At 43.8% G+C, this 25,730-nt stretch overlaps 1 protein-coding gene across 10 annotated transcripts in view; it reads left to right on the top strand.

Moving 5' to 3' along the window:
- Window positions 1-25,730, top strand: part of TDRD10 (tudor domain containing 10) — a 53,340-nt gene that overhangs the window by 1,955 nt on the left and 25,655 nt on the right. For 8 of the 10 annotated variants that reach the window (XM_025287751.3, XM_025287750.3, XM_044944304.2 and 5 more), the window contains exons 2-5: window positions 3,032-3,111; window positions 4,060-4,118; window positions 19,525-19,595; window positions 20,239-20,395. In XM_025287751.3, the coding sequence (XP_025143536.2) occupies window positions 3,032-3,111; window positions 4,060-4,118; window positions 19,525-19,595; window positions 20,239-20,395 (367 nt within the window). Of the gene's footprint in view, window positions 1-760; window positions 2,010-2,457; window positions 2,487-3,031; window positions 3,112-4,059; window positions 4,119-19,524; window positions 19,596-20,238; window positions 20,396-25,730 lie in introns of those variants that run through there. The other 2 variants (XM_044944306.2, XM_044944305.2) reach the window with 2 other exon arrangements.

The raw sequence follows: 25,730 nt of genomic DNA, 5'->3' as shown, positions 1-25,730 counted from the left end.
CATGTTTTAGATTCTGCATATTAGTGATTCCCTATGGTATTTGTCATTCTCCTTCTGCTTACTTCATGTTACTCTCCAGTTGTATCCGTGTTGTTGCAGATGGCATTATTTCATTCTTTTTAATGGCCAAGTAGTACTCCAGTGTATATATGTACCACATCTTTTTTATCTGTTCATCTGTCTATGGATGTTTCCATGTCTTGGCTATTGTGAATAGTGCTGCTATGAACATAAGGGTGCCTGTATCTTTTTGAATTATAGTTTTGTCTAGATATATGCCCTGGAGTAGGATTTCTGGATCATAAAGTAATTATATTTTTAGTTTTCTGATGAACCTCCATATTCTTTTCCACAGTGTCTATACCAGCTTACATTCCCACCAGTGTAGGAGGGTGTCCTTTTCACCACACCCTCTCCAGCATTTGTTATTTGTAGACTTTTAAAAATTTATTTATTTTTATTTTTGACTGCACTGGGTCTTCGTTGCTGGGCATAGTAGACTTTTTCTAGTTGCAGTGAATGGGGGCTAGTCTCCAGTTGTGGTGCGTGGGCTTCTCTGGTTGTAGCACTCAGGCTTAGTTGCCCCATGGCATGTGGCATCTTCCTGGACCAGGGATCAAATCTGTGCCCCCTGCATTGGCAGGTGGATTCTTAACCACTGGACCACCAGGGAAGTCCTGGTTATTTGTAGACTTTTTGATGATGGCCATTCTGACTGGTGTGAGATGGTACCTCGTTGTAGTTTTGATTTGCATTTCTCTAGTGATTAGTGAGGTGGAGCATCTTTTCATGTGCTGGCATAGGTGTTGTGATAACCATTTGACAGGGAAGACATGCCCAAGGTCGCTGGGCTACACTCAGCTGCCTCTGTCTAACTCCACAGGTGGCCACTGTGCGGACACAGCTGTGGTTTTAAAGTTGCTCCTAATACCTGTATTTTCTATTTGCTGTCATAACAAATCACCACTTGTTTAGTGGGTTAAACAACACAACCTACAATTCTGTTCGTCAGAAGCCTGACACATGTGTTACTGGGCTAAAATCAAGGTGTCAAGAGGGCTGTATTCTTTCTGGAAGTGTCCGAGGAGAATCTGTTTTCTTGCCTTTTTCAGCTTCTAGAGGCCACCTGTTTTTTTGTGGTTCACGGCCCTCTTCCTCTGTCTTCATAGCCAGCAACAGCAGCTTGGTTCTCATATTGCATTGCTTTAGTCTTGCTTTTCTTGTCATTTCTGTTTATCTGACTATCTTCTGCCTCCCTATTCCACTTTTAAGGATTCCCGTGATTACATTAGGACCTTACAGATAATCCCTGTATTTTGAGGTCAGCTGATTAGCGACTTCAATTCCATCTGCAGCTTTAATTCCCCCTTGCCATGTAATTAAACATATTCATAGGTGTGATATTGCTATTCATAATAAATATATATTTGATTTCATCTGGTTTCTGTCACTGAGCTTCTGAAATCCTTGGAATTTCCTAAATGAGGAGAGACGGGAAGGTGTCTTTTTGTCATGCTGAGGTGACCTTAGCAAACACCAAGCAACCTAAGGAGGGGGGCTGACTGGTTAGAGGGTCAGAATTTACACTCCTGTCTCCCACCGCCCCCCATCTCTGGGGAGACAAGAAGGGCTAATCAGTCATGCCTCTGCCAAGAGGCCTTCACAGAAAACCCCAGAGTATGGGCTCTGAGAGCTCTGGGTTAGTGAACACAATAGAGCAGATCTGGGATCCTCCAGGATCTGAGGTGGAGCTGATGTAATGATAGGAATTAGGTGCACAGCAAGTGTAATGTGCTTGAATCATCCTGAAACCACCCCCAGCCTCCCGTCCATGGAACAAGTGTCTTCTGTGAAACTGGACCCTGGTGCCAAAAGGTTAGGGACTGCTGCTGTAGCGATGTGGGGACAGTGGTGCATCTGGAGAGCATGGAGACCCTGTGCCCTTGCCCTGTGGACCTCTTCCATCTGCTACTCCTGAATTACACCCTTTTAAAACAAATGGTAATCTGGTAAGGAAGATGTTTCTCTGAGGTGTAAGCCACTCTGGCTAATTGATGGGACCCAGGAAGAGGTCGTGGGAACCTCCGGCTCTAACTGGTCAGGCAGAAGCACAGCTGACCACCTGGGTTTGCAGGCGGCAGACCTCTGAAGGAGTGGGGAGGAAGGCTGGCAGTCCTGTGGTACTGACCCCTGAATCTATGAGACTGATGCTATCTCTGGGTAGATAGTGTCAGAATCGAGTTGAATTTTAGGCCACCCAGCTGGTGTCCGGAGCATCACTTGATGGTGTGGGAAAACGGCTCCCCTTACATCAGAACCCTTAACAGGTCCTGGGGATTAGCATGTGGTCCACTTTGCCGGGGGCAGGGACGTTATTCTGCCTGCCACAGTACCTATTCGGCAACGTGGCAGTGACTGACGGCATTCCTCTAAAACTGTGGCTGGTTGGCTTTGCAGGAGATCCGGTTGGAAAGAAACTGCAGCATGTAAGTGGCTTCCTTTTGCTGATAAACAGGCCTCCTTCCACCCCGCAGCCTTCTCTTCGTCCTCCACTTGCCTTGTCCTGCCCAGAGTTTAGGAGTCAATCTCAGCATTTCTTGCCTATTGATTTTGACCATCATGCTTACGCTCAGTCACTTCAGTCCTGTCCCAACTCTGCAGCCTCACGGGCTGTAGCCTGCCAGGCTCCTCTGTCCATGGGGATTTTCCAGGCAAGAATACTGGAGTGGGTTGCCATTTCCTTTACCAAGAGATCGTCCCGACTCAGGGCTCGAACCCGCATCTCCTGTGTCTCCTGCATTGCAGGTGAATTCTTCACTGCTGAGCCACTGGGGAATCTGCTTTAACTATTAAGGATTTAAAAAGTCCACTGGAGGGCTTCCTGGCTTGGAACCCGAGTCTGGAAGGAGGAAGGGAAACCCTCTGTCAGGAAGAGTATGGAGGCTTATGCAAGGCCCTGCTTGTTATGCCCAAACTCCTCTTGTTGGAGTTTGGCCTTGGGAGGTGCAATGCTAAGTCCTGCATTTGACAGGTCCTGGAGCAGCAGTGACTTCCGAACCTCTGCAAAAGTATTTGGGGAGAATGGCACGTTGGAGGAGCAGAAATCTCCAAGTGAGTTAGCCTAGGGGGTGGTGTTTGGTGCTGGGACCCTCAGACTGTAACCTGGATCCCAGTTAATCTACTCAATTTCTGTTCAAGCATGAAACCTGGCATCCACCTAATCTGTCCTTGCTCTAGTCAGCCCCCACATTTCTTTTCACATGGTGGACGTGTCCCCCTGCCACCCACCGTGCGTACAGACCCTCAGTCACTGTCTCATCGGCTGCTTCTAACCCCATACTCTAATCCTTGCCTCTTTCCATTTCACTCTCCACCATCTCCAAAGTGACACCGCTCTAAAACATAGATGTGTTGATATCAGCTTTCTGATTAAACCCTTCACCACCCCCTCAGCCAGTGGGTTCCCCTGAGACTGCTGTGGGCGGCAGTCAGTGATTTCAGCAGCTGGCCTGGCCTGCCTCTCTTGCCCCTGCTTTTTCTGCTCACCCACATGCAGCGTTTGGTCTAGCTATTCCCCACCCCATGCAAACTCCCAAACAAGCCGGGCCTTTTCCTGTGTCCATGTCTTTGCATGTGCTATGCCCTCTGCCTGGATTCTCTTCCACCTCCCTCCTGCATTAATCCCCTTCCTTACCTCCTTCAGCTGACGGTTAGCTGTGAAACTTCATTAATACCCCATTGAAAGTGCTGGATTCCTGGTGTGCGAATGACTCGTTGTCCTCCCTGCCTTTCCTGCCCCAGAGATTGCACTGCTGCCTTGAATTCAGTGATGTCCACGGCCAGTGCGTAACTCGGAACCACTCCCATAACACTGACAAGTGTTTTTGCTGACCCCTTGAATGCTATTTAAATATTCTTTGTTCATGGAGGAGTAATGTTTGAAAGGGAATGTATGTGTATGTTTTAACATTGAGAAAAATGTGTCATTTATCTCATGTTCTAACTGCTCTAACTCCTCCAACCTTACACCTGCCTTTTTTTTCTTTTTTGCTATTTTAGAATTCAAGAAAAGGGAGACAGAGGTGTACGTTGGCAATCTCCCACTGGACATCTCTGAGGTATGCCTCACTCAGCATGGTCGCCTCATCATCTTTGGCTTCCCTCATATGAACTAAACCTGCCAGTAAGAATTTTACCAGTTTTAAAAGGTATTTTAGAGCTATGAATATGCAAGCAGTCACTAGTTGGTGACTAAGCTGACCAACTCATAGTCAGCTCACAGTTTGCCCTGGGCTTTCCTAGTTTTAGCGTGAAGCATCCTGCACCCAGCCATCCGTGTAGACCTCGGTGGGTGGCCACCCTCCTCATCGCTTGGAATGGAGGGCTGCAGTAAGGCCACTTCCCTTTGGGAAGGGGCCCTTATGAGGGTTCAATTGCCAATCCTTTGATCATAGGGAGCCGTGGGGTCTCAGTCAAAAAAACTATGCTCATTTCACTTTGAAATGAACCAGTTCAGTCAGTTAGCTGTGTGTTCAGAGAGTAGAATATAAACAGCCATATTCGACCCCAGGAATCTTTCTGTCTGTCTGGGGAGGCCAGACCATCAAACCTGAAATAATTATAGAACAACATAAATATTTAAAGTTTGTAATAAGTACATTTGAACTACCGATGAAAAGAGAATGAAAGTGTAATCTCCTGATTTGAGGCATCCCCTGGCTTTTTTTTTTTTCTGGAGCATTTAAAAATGTTCACATTATGCAAAATAATGTGCCCAAGGCACTCTCAGCATGCTGAAAAATAAAGCATGCTCAAACTCAGTCTTAGATGAAGCATGAGAGAAACTGATTTTTGTGGAGTCCCTGCTGCATGTCAGACATCTTTCAAAAATGTCCTGGTCTCATGCCTGCTTGCCAATTAGCTAAACTCAGTCTTCTCTGCCCAAGTCGTACGTTATTCCTTTTATACTGTTACTGTATTTTAATTATCAGATATGCTCTAGGAACTAGGCTAAATCCTTCATTAGTGTGGTTTTATTAAATTCTCATAATAGCTCTGCATGGTGGGTGGTATCCCCATCTTGAAGATGAGGCAGACGAGGCTCTACAAGGTCCTCCTTAGCCAAGTACACAGACTCAGGGAGTGGTCAGCCAGGAGTTGAGTCCATGTCCACAGCCTGCAAGTACCCAACCACATAATTGATAAGATGTGTAAATAAATCACCATAAAAAGAGATGGACCTATTAGATTTTTATCTAACAAAGAGAGAAGAAAATGGTATTGGGGCCCAGAGAGTGAAGTAATTCATTTTGACCTAGTGAGTTAAATCTTGTTGAGTCAAAGTGGATGTGTTGGGGGGGATGCTTAGAATCCGGGAGAAGGGAGTATTGGGATCGACTCCTCTTCCCCTTGGCAGGCTGGTACAAGCCGTTACTTGACTGTGAGATGAAGGCAGGAGCCCTGCAGAAGTTGGTGCAGTGGTCTGGGGCAGGCGAGGCGCTGAGTGGCTCTGCCTCCTCTCTGCAGTGGGTCCCGTTTCACGGCCAGGCCCCGGGGGCTTGCTTGGCCATGCTGACCCACACTGTGGTAAGGGCACCTCTGGTCCTTGCCCACTTCACTAGAAAGCAACAGCGTTCTCCACAGTGGTTTCTTCCAACATACAAACAGAGACCAGCCTCCTAGGAGAGGAAAGCCTTGAGCTAAAGTAGGATTTTAAAAAGAAATGTCTGATTCTGACATTAATGCCTGCCTTGTCGAGAACTGTGAAGTGAGTGTCTGAGACTTTTACCTTCTTGCACAACAACAGACTAGCCTGCGGCAGTTTCACGGTTGTTGGTAGAAGATGAAAGTCTTGGATCAGAGATGACAGATGAATTATTACTCATAACAAGAATAGTAGCTAGCATTTTACTTTATTAACATTTCTTTTTTTATTGAGATATAAATCACATACCAAAAAATTCACTATTTTAAAGCGTAAAATTCAGTGGTTTTTAATATATTCACAAGGTTGCACAGCCGTCACGATTAATTCCGGAATATTTTCATCACCTTGCAAGTAAATCTCATAACCATTAGCAGCACCGTCTCCTCCTGTCTTCCTCCAGCCCCTGGCAGCCACTAATCGACTTTCTGTCTCTATGGATTTGCCTATTCTAGATATTTTATGTAAATACAGTCATACAGTGTCTTTCTCTTTGCATAATGTTTTCAGGGTTCGTACATTTTATAGCATGTCTCAGTACTTCATTCCTTTTTATGACTACAATATTTATATGGATATATATCATAGTTTGTTTATCCATTTGTTATTGAATATTTGACCTGTTTCCACTTTTTGGCTTTTATGAAAAATCTTACCTGAACATGGGTGTGCAAGTTTCTGTGTAAATGTATGTTCCAGTTGTCTTGGGTATATACCTAGGAGTGAAATTATTGAGTCACGTGATAACTCTGTGCCAAACTGTTTTCCAAAACAGCTGTACCAATTTAACATTCATACCAACGATGTGTGGGGATTCCAATTTCTCCACTTCCTGGCCCAAAACTATTTTTGTCTGTCTTTTTGACTCTTGCCATCAGGTAGATGTGAAGTGATATCTCATTGTGGTTTTGATTTGTGTTTTCATAGTAATTAATGAGCATCTTTTCATGTGTTTATTGTCTCTTTGTATATATCTTCTTTGGAGAAATATTTTTTTAATCCTTTACCCAGTTTAAAATCAGTTCATCTTTTTTACTATTGAGTTGTAAGAGTTCTTTATATATTCTGGATACAGGTCTCTTATCAGATACATGATTTGTAAATATTTGCTCCCATCGGTTGTGTTAATTTGGTGTGTAGTATCCTTTGAAACACAAACGTTCAATTTTGATGCATTCCAATTTTCCATTTTTTTTCTTTGGTTGCTGTAGGTGCCATATCTAAGAATCCATTGCCTAATCCAAGGTCACAAAGATTTACATGTATTCATTCTTCTAAGAGTTTTGTAGTTTTTGCTCTTATATTTAGGTCTGTAATCCTTTTAAAATTTATTCTTGCATGCGGTTTGAAGTTGAGGTCAATTTCATTCTTTTGCATGTGGATATCCAGTTGCCCCAGCATCATTTGCTAAAAAAGATTATTTTTTCCCCACTGAATTATTTTGGCACCCTTGTTGCAAATCCATTGACCATAAATAGAGCAGTTTATTTCTGGAGTCTCATTCTATTGCACTGATCGGTATGTCTATCCTTATGCCAGTCCCGTGCTTGCGTATTTTTGCTTTGTAGTAAGTTTTGAAATTGATCTCACACTCAACTCTTGAGCCCAGTGGTTAGCATTCTCCCCTCACCAGTTTTCTGAAACTGGTCTTGTTGAGTGTATGAGTAACCTTCATGATGCCAAATGGATTTAAAATCTTCAGATGCCTCTGTTTCCTTAATTATGATAGATTGGATAACCTCAAAGCCCTCGCACAAGAAAATACTTGGAAATAGAAGCTAAAATATAAGAAATGGCACTTTTAACTTTTTATTTTGTATTGGAGTATACAGCTGATTAGGGGCTTCCCTGGTGGCTCAGCAGTGAAGAATCTGCCTGCAATGCTGCAGACCTGGTTTCCATCCCTGGGTCAGGAAGATCCCTTGGAGGAGGGCATGGCAATCCACTCTGGTACTCTTGCCTAGAGAACCCCATGGACAGAGGAACCTGGCAGTATGCAGTCCTCAGGGTCGCACGGAGTTGGACACGACTGCAGCAGCCGCAGCAGCAAAGCTGATTAACAAACAACGTTGTGATAAGTTTCAGGTGAACAGCGAGGGGACTCAGCCACACACATACATGCGCCATTCTCCCCCAAACTCCCCACCCATCTCAACCGCCACATAACACTGAGCAGATTTCCATGTGCTATATATGCAGTGGGTCCTTGTTGGTTATCTATTTTGAATACGGCAGTGTGTACATATCCATCCCAAACCCCTAATTATCCCTTTCCCCCATCGTCCCCACCCCCACCCTGACCCTGGCAACCAGAAGTTTGTTGTCTAAGTCTGTGGGTCTCTGTTTTAAGTTCATTTGTATCGTTTCTTTTTAGATTACACATATAAGGGATGTCTTATGATATTTCTCTTTGTCTGGCTTACAGAGCTGCAGTGAATAGCTCTGTTCACGTACAGGGAGCATGTATCCTTTCAGATCATGTTTTTCTCCAGATATGTGCCCAGGAGTGGGATTGCAGGGTCACTCGGTAGCTCTATTCTTAGTTTTTTAAGGAACCGCCATACTGTTCTCTCGGAGAGGCAATGGCACCCCACTCCAGTACTCTTGCCTGGAGAATCTCCTGGATGGAGGAGCCTGGTGGGCTGCAGTCCATGGGGTCGCTAAGAGTCGGACACGACTGAGCAACTTCACTTTCACTTTCATGCATTGGAGAAGGAAATGGCAACCCACTGCAGTGTTCTTGCCTGGAGAATCCCAGGGACGGGGAGCCTGGTGGGCTGCCGTCTAGGGGGTCGCACAGAGTCGGACACGACTGAAGTGACTTAGCAGCAGCAGCAGCAGCAGCATACCGTACTCTATAGTGGCTGTATCAATTTACATTCCAACCAACAGTGTAGAAGGATTCCCTTCTCTCCATACCTACCAGCATTTATTGTTTGTGGATTTTTTGATGATAGACTTTCTGTCTGGTGTGAAGTGATATCTTGTCCGACTGTTTGTGACCCCATGGACTGTAGCCCTACCAGGGTCTTCTGCCCATGGAATTCTCCAAGCAAGAATACTGGAGTGGGTAGCCACTCCCTTCTCCAGGGGATCTTCCCAACCCAGGGATCGAACCTGGATCTCCTGCATTGAAGGTGGATTTTTTTTACCATCTGAGCCACCAGGAAAGCCCCAATAATTAGTGATGTTGAACATCTTTTCATGTGCCTCTTGAAAAATGCCACTTTAAAAAACATAGCTGACTCCTAAGAAAATAAGGAAAATTAAGAGGGCCCCAAATAAGCAATAACTTGAAAACTAGGAGGATCTGGTCAATTCGCTAGGGTCTGTGCCTACCTCAAAACCTAAAGATTGGATTGGATTATAGCAGCCATGTCAGGGTAGGAGATCACACTCGGGGCCTATGTGAGGAGGGGCATGGTAGTCGACATCCCTGCAAAAGCAGGATGGTTGAAGGGCTGGCCCCTCAGTGAAAGTGTGAGCCACAAAACTTTGCTTATTGGCCCAGGGTGGTGTTGAGAAAGTTAATCTGACTTGGCCAGGATCTGGGGCTGGTAGGGTAAACAGTCTCCCTAAGAACATATAACAGTAGGCCTGATTTCATGTGAGTTGTGGTTTAAATTCATATTACTTACATGGTCTGGGAACCTTCAAGCTAAAATTTAACTTTTGATGAAGTTAAAAGCCCAGATCACAGAAAAACATGTAAACTGTGAGTGGAAGGAAACGTCCAAAATCTGATAAAGAGTATCTACAGAAAATACACAGAAAACATTGTCACTTGGGAAACAGGCATTTTAAAATCAAGAACAAGACGCTAGTGCCTCTATCATTTCTGTTTAACATTTTATGCAATCTCTTAGCTAGAGCAAGTAAGAAAATAGAGAGGTGTTAGAATTGGAAAGGAAAAAACATTATTATTTGCAGATGGTTGTCTAAGTTGAAGCTCAGAAGACTCTTGGATATGTTAGAATTATTGATAGTTAAGGTGGTTGAATATAAGATAAATATACAAAAGTCAATTGTATTACTATACAGAGGGGAAAAAATGCAAAGAGCTAGAAATTAATAAAAGTTGTGCAAGACATAGATACAGAAAAATTAGGCTTTACTGAAAGACATTAAGGAAGGCTTCAACAAAGAGATGGATAAGAAGAGTCAGTTTTATGATCCTTAAATTGATATATAGATTCAATACCATTGTGATCAAAATACCCAAAGGATTTTCAAAGAGCTTGACAAACTGATGCTAAAATTTACACGAAACAGAACATGTCCCGTGAATAAATACACCTTTTTTGAAGAGGAAGAATAAGGGAGACAGGAGAGTAAATTTTCCACTGTAATAATGATGACCTTGATGTGGATGCATTGCTAATTGCCAACATATGAACCATAAAAAGTCCAGAAATAGACCTACATGTATATGAAAACTTGGTGTGTATAATCAGGTGGCATTGCAGATGAGTTGGGAAAGAAGGGACTATTCAGTAAACTGGTTCTGAGATGTTTCTTTATCCATACAAGAAAAATGAAATTGGACCTTTACGTTATAACATACACTGAATGGATTCTAGATGGATTAAGGACTTAACAATGTATAGCAAATGCAATACTTAGGGACAGAACTTTGATAGCTTTCCCTTTGAGATCAGGAACAAGATATGAATACCGGCTATTGCTGTTTCTGTCAACATTGTGGTGGTCCTGGTCAGTGCAGCGGGCAAGGAGAAAGAAAGACACGAGAATGGGAAAGGCGGAGATAAGTGTCATGAGTGCAGGTGATATGATTGTGGTAGTAGAAAATTAGGACCAGTTATCTGTATCCCCAGCTTGTACCGTGCCCATGAACCCTGAACTTGTCTATTTAGTTGCCTAGTCCTTATCTCTACTTGGGCAACTCATAGGCATTTCAGACTTAACGTGTCCAGCCTGCTCCTCCCACAGTCTTCCTCATCTCAGTAAATGGCCCAAAACCTGGGAAATATTCTGGTTTCATATCTCACATGTTTTTCACACTTCACATTCAATCTGTCAGCGGGTATAAAAATACACCTAGAATCAAACAGTCTTTTGCATCAGAAGGGAGGAAGAGAATGGAATAGCTCTTTAAATTTGCCAAAATAAACAGTGGAAAGATAAAAAGGGAATAAAGATGGTGACCTCTGGGGGAGGGAAGGAAAAATGATAGAAGGGAAATGGAGGCACAGTTTAGTTTATTTATTTAAAAATTTAAAAATTAATTTTTATCGGAGTTATTGTTTTATTGGAGTTTATTGCTGTGTTAGTTTCTGCTGTACAGCAAAGTGCATCAGCTCTATGTGTACATGTATCCCCTCTTTTTGGAGGGACAGTTTATGAATTTACCTTGTGTTATTGTTTTGACTTTAAAATATATGAATGTTTTCATAATTAACAGAATCAAAGTGATCTATTAAAAAAGCACTCCCTAAAAACTGAAAACAAACTAGTGATATAGTTTGGTGTCAGAGAATAGAATTATTCAAATTGAATAAGACCGGGAACAAACTAGTGATATAATTAGTGGTGTCAGAGAATATAATTATTCAAATTGACCTTAGAATATGATATTTTGACTGTGTATCCTCAGTAGGATATATTACAAGCATAAAAAGAACTGCAAAGAAGTCTTAAACTTTGCTCAATAATTTTGCTGTCTGTAGTAATCCTGGTAGTATTTGAACCTGTTATATATTTAAAGTAGGATATAATAACTAGTATTGTTAGGAATAAAGATTTTCAGCATAAGATAAATAAAAACCATCTGTAGCTCTATAGGAATTAGAATCCATGATTACAATGATTATTTCCCTTTCAAAGATGCATATCTCCTAACTCTGCTGGTTGAAAGACCTTGGTGCTCTTAACTCCCAGTGGCAATAAGATCCTAGATTGCTCACTAAATACCATTCCCCACTGAAAGGAACTATACCTTCTTAGATTCCAGGTTTGGAGCTGTTACATGCCAGAAAGCTAGAAACCTCTCAAAGGCTATTAGGGTTTGATTGAAGGGAAGGGAGAAGTTGTAATTTGAGGTGAGATACTTTTTCCTTGGAGCTATGTGCTGGAATGTTTACAGATGTAGTGATGAGGTGATGAAATTTGGCTATTTCAGAATAGCCTAATGGTAGGGAGAGGTATAGATGAAATCAGGGTGTCCCTGAGTTAAGAATTTTTTTCCGGGCAAGGCTTTCCTGGGAACTCATGCTATAGCATGAAGGAGTGAAAACAGGGAACAGGTGCCCTTATTTGCTCCCTTTTTTTTGAATTAAGGCTGACAGGTATATAGGAATTTGTTATACTGTTTTCTATACATGTTTAAAAAGCTGGCTTAAAGCTCAACATTCAGAAAACTAAGGTCATGGCATCTGGTCGCATCACTTCATGGGAAATAGATGGGGAAACAGTGGAAACAGCGTCAGACTTTATTTTTTTGGGCTCCAAAATCACTGTAGATGGTGATTGCAGCCATGAAATTAAAAGACGCTTACTCCATGGAAGGAAAGTTATGATCAACCTAAATAGTATATTCAAAAGCAGAGACATTACTTTGCCAACAAAGGTCCGTCTAGTCAAGGCTATGGTTTTTCCAGTGGTCATGTGTGGATGTGAAAGTTGGACTGTGAAGAAAGCTAAGTGCCGAAGAATTGATGCCTTTGAACTGTGGTGTTGGAGAAGACTCCTGAGAGTCCCTTGGACTGCAAGGAGATCCAACCAATCCATTCTGAAGGAGATCATCCCTGGGATTTCTTTGGAAGTTATGATGCTAAAGCTGAAACTCCAGTACTTTGGCCACCTCATGTGAAGAGTTGACTCATTGGAAAAGACTCTGACGCTGGGAGGGATTGGGCGAAGGAGGAGAAGGGGACGACAGAGGATGAGATGGCTGGATAGCATCACTGACTCGATGGACATGAGTGTGGGTGAACTCCGGGAGTTGGTGATGGACAGGGAGGCCTGGCGTGCTGCGATTCATGGTGTCTAAAAGAGTCAGACACGACTGAGTGACTGAACTGAACTGATACATGTTTAAAAGTTTCCAAATAAAAAGACATAAGAACAAGCAAAAAGAGGGTCCCGTGGGCCAAAAAATGGGACAATTCATGTTTCAAAAATACTAATGACTACCTTTGATTAGAACTTACTAGTGATAAAAAGCAATGATTTGTAGTGATACCTAAAGAAATAATACATAAACTCACTGGACACATTGAAGATAGCAAGAAATAGTTCAGTAATATAAAACTTGTTAATTAAAGGAAAAGGTTAAGTGTTTATCTTGCTTTTCCAACACCAGTGCCATTTCAGGGCAAATGACTAACACTAGTGAATGAGAGAAAGTTCTTTCCAGAGGAGCTCTAGCTCATAAATGCAAAGGAAACGATTGAAAATCATCATTTTGTAAACCATAATACCTGTTTCAGACGGGGGTTATCAGAGCTTGGTAGATTCATTAGATAAAATATTGATGGGTGGTTTTATAATGAAAGGATCAGGCTGTTACTGTCTGAATTTGTGTTTTGTTTGTTTTTGTCTGAGCCTTGCAGCATGTGGGATCATAGTTTCCCGAGCAGGGATTGACCCCCTGACCCTGCAGTGAAAGTGTGGAGTCTTAACCACTGGATCGCCAGGGAAGTCCCTGTCTGAATTTATTGATTAATTTAGCGTCACCTAAAGTGAGACAACCAGGTGTAAGTCTCCTAAAATGATGTCATATTAGTGAAGAAGATCTCACACCATCTGTAAAGTATTCTAGCCAAAAATGTAAATAATAACCTATATGTGAAAGCTCCATGGCTGACTTCTAGTCTAAAGGAAACGGGGGTGGGGATAGAAGATCAAGTTAAACGCTTACAATAAGGAAGCAGTACTCTTGTCTACAGAACAGCTGACCTGGTCTATATTACACGTCAAAGTCATGGAAAAATTAAAGCAGGGAGATCTGATATAAAGACGTTTAGAGGAGACCTAAGAGTAAATGATGACCAAACAGAATAAGTAGACCTTGTTCTGACCCTGACTGCGACAAAACAGTCGTTAAAAGATATTTTTGAGACAGTTGATGACATTTGTCTGTTGTTTGTAGTTTGATAAGTCACCTCTCTGACTTAATATGTCTGCTTAATACCGTTGAACTCACCATGCACATTTCTCATTGATTTTAATTAATTATCTGTCTTTCCTAAATACGATCAGTCCCAGGAGGGACTTCCCTACTGGTCCAGTGGCTAAGACTCCACACTCCCAGTGCAGGGGGCCTGGGTTCAATCTTTGGTCAGGGAACTAATCCCACATGTTCCAAATAAGACTTCTCATGCTGCAAGGAAAATCAAAGATCCTGTGTGCTGCAACTTAGACCTGGTGCACCCAAATTAATAAATAAATAACAGGTGGAAACCTAGAGCCTATTATACAGAGTGAAGTAAGTCAGAAAAACAAACATTATATACTTGCACATATATATGGAATCTAGAAAGATGGTACTGTTGAAATTATTTTCAGGGCAGCAATGGAGACGCAGAACAGACTTATGGACACGGGGGGGGGGGGGGGGCGGGGCAGAGGGCAGAGGAAGGAGAGGGTGGGATGTATGGAGAGAGAAGCATGGAAGTGTACATGACCGTATGTAAAATAGATAGCCAGTGGGAATTTGCTGTATGTCTTGGAACTCAAACCAGGGCTCTGTAACCACCTAGAGGGGTGGGATGGGGAGGGAGGCTCAGAAGGAGGGGACATAGGTTTACTTATGGCTGATTCATGTTGATTTGTGGCAGAAACCAACACAATTCTGTAAAGCAATTATCCTTCAGTTAAAAATAAATAAATTTAAAATTAAAAAAAAAGATCAGCCCCAGGAGGGGAGAGCTTTTGGGTACCTTGTTCACAGCACGAAAGACATTTTCTAGCACACAGTAGACACTTAATAATCATTTGTTGAATGAATTAGAGGGAAGTGGACAGTGAGTACAGACAAGTTTTTCAAGGATTTTTGTAACAAAGAAGGATAGGAAGCGGGGTGGGAGCAGGAGGGGGTTGTAAGGTCAAAGGTGTTACTTACGTGTCTTTAAGTATTTAGATGGTAAATATTAGAGCTCATTTGTATGCCCACCCAGTGGGGAGGGTAGTTAATGCAGGAAAAAGGGGAGATAGTTTAGTATGAAAGACCTTGAGAAGGTTAAGAGGGGTTGTCTGGAGCAAGGACGGGCCTTCTATGTAGAGGGGTGCACGTGGGTACAGGGAGGTTGACTGATGTCGTGGCAGGGGCTGGGTGTTCCTTTTGATTGCTTGTCTCTCCTCAGCAAAGAATCGGGGTTATCTGCTGAGTAGAAAGAGGGCAAGGAAGGTCTGAGTGGAAGTAGACTGCAGTAGTTTTGTTGGGGAGGCTGGCAGTTGATGATTAGGAATATGTAGTAGGAACGCCAGAAGCACTGAACCAGGAAATGACCCACAGTCAGTGATCAACCACAGTGGAAAGAGGAAGGCAGGGGCCGGTGGGGCGGGGCAGGGTGAGGCAGAACGGATGGCCAGAGAGTCAGGATAGGGTCGGGAGTTTTCAGGATGGTGGGAAAGTGGCAGAGTTTGAAGGATCACAGACCCAGAGAAGAGAGCTGGGGAGCTAGAGGTGTGAGAAGGAAGGTGGTTGGAGAGCAGGGACTCGAAGTTGCCGTTTGGAGGTGGGCGGTCCTTGGTAATAGTGGGGTCCAGGGTGTGTCCTGGGAGGAATGGAGCTCAGGTGACGGGGATACCGATGTTGGTCCCTTTCTCTCTGTGTGTTTTCTCTTCTCTATGACTTTTATCATTTCATACATTTTTTAAAAAATGTATCTGTGTTGGCACATACATACGATGCCAATAAACATTCAGATGCTTAGCTTGGATCATAGGAAAGTGCTGGTACTTGACCAGTTTTTATCTGCAGAAATGTCAAATCACATGGCTCAAGTTAAATGTTTCCCAGTTTTTGCCACTTTCTTTTCTTCCTTTATTTTTGACTGTGCTGGGTCTTTGTTGCTTCGCACGGGCCTTCTCTAGTTGCATGGAGCGGGGGCTACTCTCTAGTTTTGATGTGCAGGCTTCTCATGGTGATGGCTTCTCTTGTTCTTGAGCATAAGCTCTAGGTGCTCAGGCTTCAGTAGTCGCAGCTCCTGGTCTCTAGAGCAAGGGCTCAGTAGTTGTGGCAGATGGGCTTGCTCCATGGCATACAGGGTCTTCCCCAACCAGGGATCGAACCCGTGTCCCTGGCATTGGCAGGCAGATTCCTATCCACCGTGCCACCGGGGAAGTCCTTTTTCCACTTTAAACAGAGCTTCAGTGCACTGACTTGTACGCATGTCTACATGCGTGTCTCTAGGACCTCACCTGGGTGTGGGGCCAGAGCCACACGGTGCACACGGCTGGGCCAGGAGGGGAGAGAGGCCCCCACTCCTGCCAGCAGCATCAGCAGCAGAATTCCTTTATCCTTACCAACACCAGCTTGGTGTTGTCCTGCTGCTAAATCACTGCTGTCCAGGGGATATGGAATCATTTAGCATGCAGGTAACTGCCATAACCTTCTGCCTGTCTGGCATGAAGTCAGTGGCCCATAAATGCTCCTGCCATAATTATTGGCAAGCTACAGTAGATTTTTTTTGTAATGATTGATTGAAAGGAGTGTATTAATAAGTGAAATAGGTTATGAAGCAGAGGATACTGTATGATCCCTTAGTCTCTATGTACAGTACTCATGTTTTGGTGGTAAGATTATGGGTGATATCTCTATTTTGCTTGTCTGTATTTTCAAACTTTTCTATAATAAACATTTAATGCTTTGGTAATTAAAATATCCTAATAACTAATTTTCATTATTTAAAATGATATGTAAAAGATACCCTAAGGGATATGAGGCAATTTTAAAGTATTAAGCTTCCTGTCAAATCTATAGTAAAAAAATTTTTAAATAAACAAACTGAACTATTAAGGGGCAGAAAAATAATGTTCTTGGTTATGCCTTTAGATTTTCGTAGTTCCTTGTGCTAACTCTCAATAAGAACAACATCTGCTGCTAAGATGACCTCACTGATAGCACTGATTGATGAACCACGGATGAAAAGAAGTCAGCAGGTTTCTTTTGTATTTGTATGTATGTGGTAGTGGTGGTAGTTCTTCTCTCTTCTTACACTCGAGCACATTTTCTGAAAATGAGTGCTTCCTAAATCAGTTTGATACCAGGGAACAGTAGTTTTTGACCTTGGCTGCATATTGCCATCATCTTTTAAAAAATATTGCTAAAAATACTGCTTTAATCTCAACTTCGGAGATTCTGATTTTGTTTACCTGGGGTGGGCCAGGCATCACTCTGGTAGGTAGTTGTTTTTTTTTTTAAGTGACTTTCCAGCTGAATCTTATGTGCAATCAGAATTGAGGATCATTGCTGTAGGAGAAGGGTTTGCCAAGTTTTCTGTGAAGGGTCAGATGCGTGCATGCTAAACCATTTCAGTCGTGTTTGATTCTGTGTGACCCCGTGGACTGTAGCCCACCAGGCTCCTCTGTCCACTGGATTCTCCAGGCAAGAAAACTAGAGTGTGTTGCCATGCCCTCCTCCAGGGGATCTTCCCAACCCAGGGATTGAACCAGCTTCTCAGCGGGCAGGTTCTTTACCACTAGCACCACCTGGGAAGCCCCAAAGGGTCAGATAGTAGGGTGTTATGCTTTGCAGGCCATAATCCCCTGTTGCAGATGCTCTGCCGCTGGGCCATGAAAGCGGCCATGGAGAATACGTAAATGAACGGGCGTGGCTGCACTCCAGTAACACTTAGGAAAAGGGTGGTGGGTTGGATTTGGCCCAAGGCTGTGGTTTCCTGACACTGAAGGCACAAAAATATGGGAGTTTTCTCTTATTTCATCATTTATTCATTGATTTATTTTTGGCTGTACCACATGGCTTTGGGGATATTAGTTCTCTGACCAGGGATTGAATCCATGCCCTCGGCAGTGAAAGCACAGAGCCCTAACCACTGGACTGCCCGGGAATTCTCCCTTTTAATAATAGCAAAATCTGACCAGAAGAAAGGTGTCGTTTTGCATGATATCATGAAAAGAATGCAGGATTTGAGGTTAGAAGCCTCGAGTTCAAATCTTGACTCTAAATTAGCTGTGTAATCTTAAGGCAGTCACTTAATCTCGATGATCTTTATTTTATGCATTTGAGAACGAGGACAATAATAATATACACTTCATAGGGTGGTTTTAAAGATCAAATGGAATAAGGCCTATGATAGTGCTTTATAAACTGAAAATGCTAAGCACATATTGCTTGAACTCACAAATTGCTTGTTGCTCAGCATCTTGTAGATTTATGTGTAATAAACATTAAATATTTAAAAGTAAAAGCAAATTAGAAAATTTGAATTTAAATGTAATATAAATATGAAGACTCGGAAAAATGAGCTATACATTATGCATTTCTCTTCCCTTGCCAACAAAGTGACTTTAGATTGGTAATAACAGAAGATGGTATAAATATACATTTTCCCGAAGTAGAATTTTCTCGGGAAACATTAGTTTTCATCACAGGTGTGGGATTTGCAGTGGGAACGGCCAGTGGAGAAGCTGGGGAAGGCGAAAGGGGGGAGATGCAGGTAGGAGTTGACACGGAGGCCTGAGGGGAAGCTACGGCCGTGGGCAGCGCATCCGTGACCTGCAAGAACGCATTTTCAGCGGAGCAGGAACAGCGGCCAAGCTGCAGCCAGAAGGGAGTGGGCGGGGAGGAAACAGAGGCAATAGGCGGACACAGCTCTTTCTACACATTTGGCAGAAAAAGAGAAAAAATAGGGTGTTGCTCAAAAGGGCATCAGGGTTGGGTAGATTTTATCTCAAAAAAGGGAGGGCAGTCGTGGTTGGAGCCCAGGGGTGGGAGTGGGACTAGGATCCATGGGAGAGGGAGCCTGAGGGCAGGCAGGAGGGAGAGTTGAGAATTAGATGGAGAGATGTCCAGGGGAGGGGATTGTGTCCCCAGGCGGTAGAGGCCTGGCTGCAGTGAGGAAAGTTGGGGTGGTTGGTAGGGGTGGGGAGCCTTATAGAGCAGGCATGGCAGACAGCTCGATCAGCAGCTGACCAGAGAAGAGTGTGCTCCCTCCATGCGCTGCCCCTCTGGACTTGACTTAGCCGTCACTCTGCCCCATCCGTTAAACAGAGATCACGCGTTTATGAACTCTAAGCTCCTTGAGTCCAAGACTTATGTCAAGTTCAAATTCATATCTCCTGTAACACTTGGCATAAGGCTTGTGGGTAGCTCATGTTTGCTGTCGGACGTGTCAAGAAAGAAACGAAGGGAAGTTGCCATGAATACAGGACTGAGTCAGCAGACTCAATTAAAAGTGCCTTCCCGCCTAGGTAGCAATGAAAGGGAGATAGCCTAGAGATTCCTAATAAATTGAAAGTCACTTCCACCTGGGAGCCCACCCCGACCACTTCTTTTCTCTCCAAATTTGGGTTAGATACCCAGACTGTTCTCTCGGAGGCCTCTGTACTTCCTCATGGAATTTCATACCCTCTGGTAAAATGACCTGTTTCCTTGATGGTCTTGTCAGGGCCCCACACGTCTGTTGAACTGCAGTTGAAGGCAGCGCTTACAGCCTTCTTGCCTCTGTATTTGCATCGCTGAGCACAGAGCCTGGCACACTCAGCACATCATTGGTTCTCCTTAAGTATTTGTTCAGCTGATAACAGCCTAGCTGGCTGGGGATCTGCACCCTTGAGAGCCAGCTGTCAGTTTCGTCTTCAGGTCTCTGTATCACTTTTAAACCCCGCCATTGCAGGAGGAGATTCGGTGCCTACTGAAGGACTTCAGCCCTCTCCATGTCCACCGAGTCCAGAATGGCTGCAGATGGTAATGACTGTTCTTCCTTTGTTTTCTTTGGGAAGCAACTCCTTTCCTCTTTGTCCATTTTGCTGATGCGCTGATGTTGCAGACCAGCTTAACAACTCCCAAAGCCACGCCCACTGTGACTTGGCAGAGGGACGTTTGGGAAACCCCCTTTCCACATTTAACCCTCCAACTCGGCAGCTAATACTACCTTATCCATACAACCTTGGGTTAGAAGTCCAGAGCCCTGGGTTTACTTTTGGTCTTGTCCTTTCTCTGTTTTCTGACTCGAAGTAAGTTAGTGAACCTCCCTCAGCCTTGGTTGCCCCTGAAATCTGGGACCTACTCATATTTTTCCTTTCTTATGTTCAAGGCAGTAAAAGGACTTTGAACTTCCATGGGGAGCAGTATGAAGGAAACCCAGAGCCATGCCCTATGGTATATGGTGAAAGGGTCAGCGCATGTCTCCTGGTCCCCAGGAACCCCAGGACCAGCTCCCCCACTGCCCAGCCCAAACCTGGGTGTCCTGGTGGCCTCCCTGTGTGTTAGAAGTGGCCCAGCCTCTCTCCTGTCCCCACAGAGGGAAGAGGAGACCATTCCTCGGCTCGGCACCCCCCTGCGGCTCTGTTTGAGCTGGGCTCAGAGCTGCCCTCTCCTTCCTTTGCAGCTTCGCATTCGTAGATCTGGGCTCTATGCAGAAAGTGGCACTTGCGATCCAGGCACTGAATGGGAAGCTCTTCCACAAGCGAAAACTGTACGTGAATTCCAATAACAGGTCTCCCAAGAGGACCCCCGATGTGACTGAGCGGCCCCAGGAGCTTCTGGTAGGTGCCTGGCCTCTCTACTCTCAGGGTTGCTCTGTGGTCACTTTTTTTTTTTTTTTTAAATTTTTATTTGTTTAGTTTTGGCTGTGCTGGGTCTTCGTTGCTACACGGGCTTTTCTGTAGTTGTGGCAAGCAGGGGCTAGTCTCTGGTTGCAGTGCATGGGCTTGTCATTGCAGGGGCTTCTCTTGTGGGGCATGGGGTCTGTGGCACATGTGGGCTCAGTCGTTGTTACTTTCAAGCTCTAGAAGACAAGCTCAGTAGTTATGGCACGTGGGATCTTCCCGGACCAGGGATCAAACCTGTGTCTCCTGCATTGACAGGCTGATTCTTTACCACTAAGCCACCAGGGAAGCCCACCTGTGGTCACTCTTCAGAGCTTAGATGACTCTGCTTTCTGTTCTCTCTTTCTGTCCCATCTTAAACAGTGGACAAAACAGGGGCTGGGATGAAATTAGGGAACTTTATGACTCTAACAGTCAGGAGCAAGGTTGGTATAGAAAACCTGGAACTTTGAAATGAAAGGAAGGCTGTATTCTTGGCAAGGACAAAAAGGGTTATTAGGCAATTCAGTCAGGGCTTTTTCCACCTGGGTTACTGAAATTGAGGTTTTTACTTGTTTAACGCAGCAAACAATTGTATCTGTTGTTTGCATAGCCTTGTTCTGGCTGCTGGTGTGGAAGGTAAGGAAGACAAAAGTGAGTAAAACCTGATCCTTCCTGGCAGGGAAATAAGTATGAGGTCTGGGAACACGAGAGTTAATGGTGGGGCAGTGCCTAGTGGGGGCTTCCTTTGTGGGCAGAGAAGGCCCATGACTAACCTCCAGGAGCTTCCCTCCAATGAAGCAGGCTCTATGTAGGTGAAGGTGAACCAGAAACAAAGCTATTTGCTTTTCTTTGCTGTAGGAGTTCAGAAAGTAGGGGGTCCAAGGGTGGTATGGGAACTCCATGATGCTAACCAGGGTTCCAGGTGGGAAGAGGGGGAGAAGCAGAGGGTCCAGAGCCTGTGTTCTCATAAAAGGCACATTCTCAGGAACCCTATCACAATTTTGCTTACATTTTGTCAGGGAGAGCTGCAACTGGTGACCTTCAGTGCAAAGGAGGCTGGAAAATGTAGCTTTTAAAATAGGCACACTGTTGCTAAACTTGGGAATCTGTCAGCAAGGGAAGAGGGAATGCCTATTGGCAGGCAATTAACAAGGTCAGCCAAGGCTGGAGAAGTTGGAGATGGGAGTTGAGAGGTGGGTTAGAATCTCCAACAGTAAGAGTGCCAGAGGTGGCTCCCTTTGCTAGTTCCAAACTGTTTTTCTTCCTTTCTCTTTAAACCCTCTCTCTTGGAAGGGCAGGCTGTCAGATTACGCCACATACTGACCTTCTTGGTTGCAGTCACCTGGCATTCTCACTGTTATGCCCTGTTATTCATTGATAACTTTAGTGTTTGACTCACCGTCTTTCTCTCTTACTGACACTCAGATTGCGTCCTTTGAATGATCTGTCTTAAGAGTCTGACCCCTTATTTCCCAGACCATTTATCTTCAGTGACCTTTCCTTTCACTCGGTCACAGTTTCCCGTTCCCTGAATTATATCTCAGACCTTGTCATGGCTCATAATTGAACATCTCCAAAATATCCGTTTGGAGCATCCCACGCTGCCCATCACCACTTCTCTGCAGCTCTCTTACTCTAGAAGAGCAGTTCTCAAGCTTTAGCAGCAGCAGAGTCACCGCTGAGCTTGTTAAACAGCTTGCTGAGCGCTACCTGCAGAGATGCTGATTGAGTGCATATGGGTTGGGGCCTGAGAACTGTGGCGCCATGCCACAAGTGCCAAGTGGCACTGGCACCCCTAGTCCTGGGACCACTTTTTGAGTAGCAAGGCTCTAAAACCCCCAGTCTAACAATCAGGCACACTGGGACTCAAAACACTGCCCCTACCACTTCTTCAACTTTTCAACACTCTACTCCCTCACTTCCCTTCTTAGCTTAGATTCCAGAACCATAACTGCCTTCATTCAAATTACCTTAATTCCCTTAGCTCACTAAGTCATATCTTGCACAACTCCTCTCCTAGTTGAACTCAGCTCTCAACCTCTCTGAACTGCTGAAAATAATTCACACCACCTTGCTCACGGCTCTCAGTTATAGGTATGGTCACAGCTTTCCCACTTCTTCAAACTGACCTGTCTTGGAAATCTCTAACCTTTTCTGTTGTTACGTCCAATCTGCTATTAAGCCCATCTAATGCATTTTTCATTTTGGATAGTGTAGTTTTCAACTTCCATTTAGTTCTTACCCCCCATTCCTCAGCTGAACTTTTCCTTTTTTTTTTTTTGGCTGGGCCTTGAGGTATGTGGCGTCTTGGTTCCACACGTGCGTGCTTGAGTGCTGAGTTGCTTCAGTCATGTCTGACTTTTTGCGACCCTATGGACTGTAGCCTCCCAGGCTCCTCTGTCCATGGGATTCTCCAGGCAAGAATACTGGAGTGGGTTGCCGTTTCCTACTCCAGGGGATCTTCCCAACCCAGGGACTGAACCCCCGTCTCGTACATCTCCTGCATTGGCAGGCGGGTTCTTTACCACTCGTGCCACCTGGGAAGCCCCCTTCGTTCTCCAACCAGGGATCAAACCAGTGCCCCTGAAGTGGAAGCACAGAGTCTCAACCACTGGATCACCAGGGACGTTCCTGAACTCTTTCATCTTTTCACCTATTTTGTTTATCTTTTCTTCCAGGTTCTTTAATATACTTACTGTAGTCATAAAGTAATTTTCTGCTAATTCCAACACCTGGGTCATTTGTGGGTCTGCTTTTGTTGACATTTACCTCCTTGCTTAAGAGTAAAGGCTTCTTACAGTAATTTTTTTTCTGTTTGTTGGATACTGTGGATGTTGTATTACAGAGACTTTATATTATGTTCTCTAAATAGCGTTGACTTTTTTCCTAGCAAAAATGAAATCACTAGCTGGTCTTTTGATCTTATTAAAGTTGGTTTTCTTTTTGGGGGACTGGTATGCTTCAGTTTGAGCCTTTGTTCTTAGGCAAAATCCTTTTCCTAAGATCTGACCTTGTAGGCTGAGGGTGTCAGGGTACTTAGCATGCTCCACTCTGGCTGGGCTGGAACTCCGTTATCTTCCTAGCATTGTATTGATACCTGTATTCCTCTCTTGGCTCACTCTCTACCTTCTACAACAGTTCTTCTCTCTAAGGCCTCCCAGGACCTACCCTGCATATAGGCAGCTTAGGATTCAGCCAAGGACCTGGGGTTAACTTCTAGATTTCTGGGGCTTTTCTGTACTCCTTTCTCAGTGGTACCCCATCTCATAAATTCCCGGCACCAAACCTCTTCTGTGTGTTTCTTCTGCTCAGGGGGACAGCCACTGACTGCCCGGGCTCTGCTTGCCTTGGCTGTGAATTGGGAAAATGTCCCCCCGGCAAGGGGCCAGAGTCAGTGGGGGCTCCTGACCTGTGCTTTCCTTTTCTCAGGCAGATCGCGCTCTGCTATTCACTATCATTAGTGTGTACCAGAAACAGTTAATTTGTGTATTTTGTCTAGTTTTACGGTTGTTTGGGACAGGTAAGTACTGTCATGCCAGAACCAGGTACTAGAAAAGAGTGTTTAGAGGCTCACCTTCTTCCTTTTGGGATAAATATCATTTCTCAGGACCATTTCTGGTGCTTTTGCATTAGAAATAAGTAACCAAAAGATGAACACTAATCTCTATGCTTTTGGGAATTTAAAAACATATTCCTAAGTAAATAACGTGTAGGTCAAAGAAGAAATTATAAGAGAAATTTAAAAATACTTAAGAGGTCTTCCCTGGTGGTCCAGTGGTTAAGACTTCAGGCTTCCATTATGGGGGGCATGAGTTCAGTGCCTTGTCAGGGAACTAAGATCCTGCATGCCACACAGCTCAGCCAAAAATTTTTTTTGAGAAAGTACTTAGAATTGAACAATAAGGAAAATTTTGTCTCATCAAAAGCTGTGGGATATATGTGCTCTAGAGCCCACATGCCACAACTGTTGAGCCCGTGTGCTGCAGATACTGCACCCATGCACCTAGAGCCTGTGCTCCATAACAAGAGAAGCCAATGCAACGAGAAGCCAGCTCACTGCAGCAAAGAGTAGCCCCCGCTCAATGCAACTAAAGGAAGCCTGTGTGCAGCAAGAAGACCCAGTACAACCAAAAACATAAAGAAGTTGAATGCAGCAAAAGCAATACTTATGGGGAAGTATGTAATATTGAATGCTTAAATGAGCAAAGAAGCCATGGTGAAAATAAATGAGCTTACAGTTGATTGAAGTAGGTAAAAAGTAAAAATAAACCCAAATAAGGAACAGACAAAATTAAAAAAAAAAAAATCTATTTATTTGAATGTACCAGATCTTAGTGGAGGCATGCAGGATCTTTAATTGTGGCATGTGGGCTCTAGTTCCCTGACAGGGATCGAACCCTGGCCTTTTGCATTGGGAGTACGGAGTCTTAACCACTGGACTACCAGGGAGTCCCAGCAAAAATTTTAAAACAAAGTTTTTAAAAATTTTGTGGACTTCCCTGGTGGTCCATTGGTTAAGAATCGGCCTGCCAATGCAGGGGACATGGGTTCTATCCCTGCTCCAGGAAGATCCCATGTGCCACAGGGCAGCTAAGCTCATGGGCCACAACTGAGCCCACATTGTAGAGCCCGCGCGCCGTGGCTGCTGAAGCCAGCGCATCTAGAGCCTGAGCTGTGTGCGCGGCAAGAGAGGCTACCGCAGTGAGGAGCCCGTGCACAGCAAGGAGTGTGGCCTCCCCTCGCCCCAAGCAGAAAGAAAACCTGTGTAGCAACTGAGGCACACTGCAGCCATAAATAAATAAATAAAAATAGCACTTCTTGTTTCCCTTTCATAAAAGAATTTTTTATTTTGTAAACAAAGCTGTAGTTATATGTCAGTTATATCTCCGTAAAACTGGAGGGGAAACAAGAAGCATAAAAAACAAAGCTTCAATAGAAGAGATCAATAAAGTCAAAATTTGATTCTTTAAAGAGATTAATGAGAAAAACTTTTGGAATGATTAATTAGAAAAGAGAAAAGGGAATAAACATTAGTATTAAAAAAGAGATCATAACTATAGATGTAGCTGATATTAAAATATAAGCTAATAAATTTGAAAACTTGAAGAAATGGACCTGTTTTTTACAGTATATCATTTTCAAAACTAATATAAGAACCTGCTAGTCCTATATCTGTAAAGCAGTTGAATCAATGTTTAGAATCGTCTTGTGAAGAAAACACCAAGCTCTGATTGTTTTATAGGCAAATTTACTGAATTTTCAAGGAACGGAAAATTCTGATACTATATAA

The sequence above is a fragment of the Bubalus bubalis genome, chromosome 6 (assembly GCF_019923935.1).
Source record: "Bubalus bubalis isolate 160015118507 breed Murrah chromosome 6, NDDB_SH_1, whole genome shotgun sequence".
Classification (NCBI taxonomy): Eukaryota; Metazoa; Chordata; class Mammalia; order Artiodactyla; family Bovidae; genus Bubalus; species Bubalus bubalis.
This window is presented reverse-complemented; position numbering and strand designations above follow the sequence as displayed.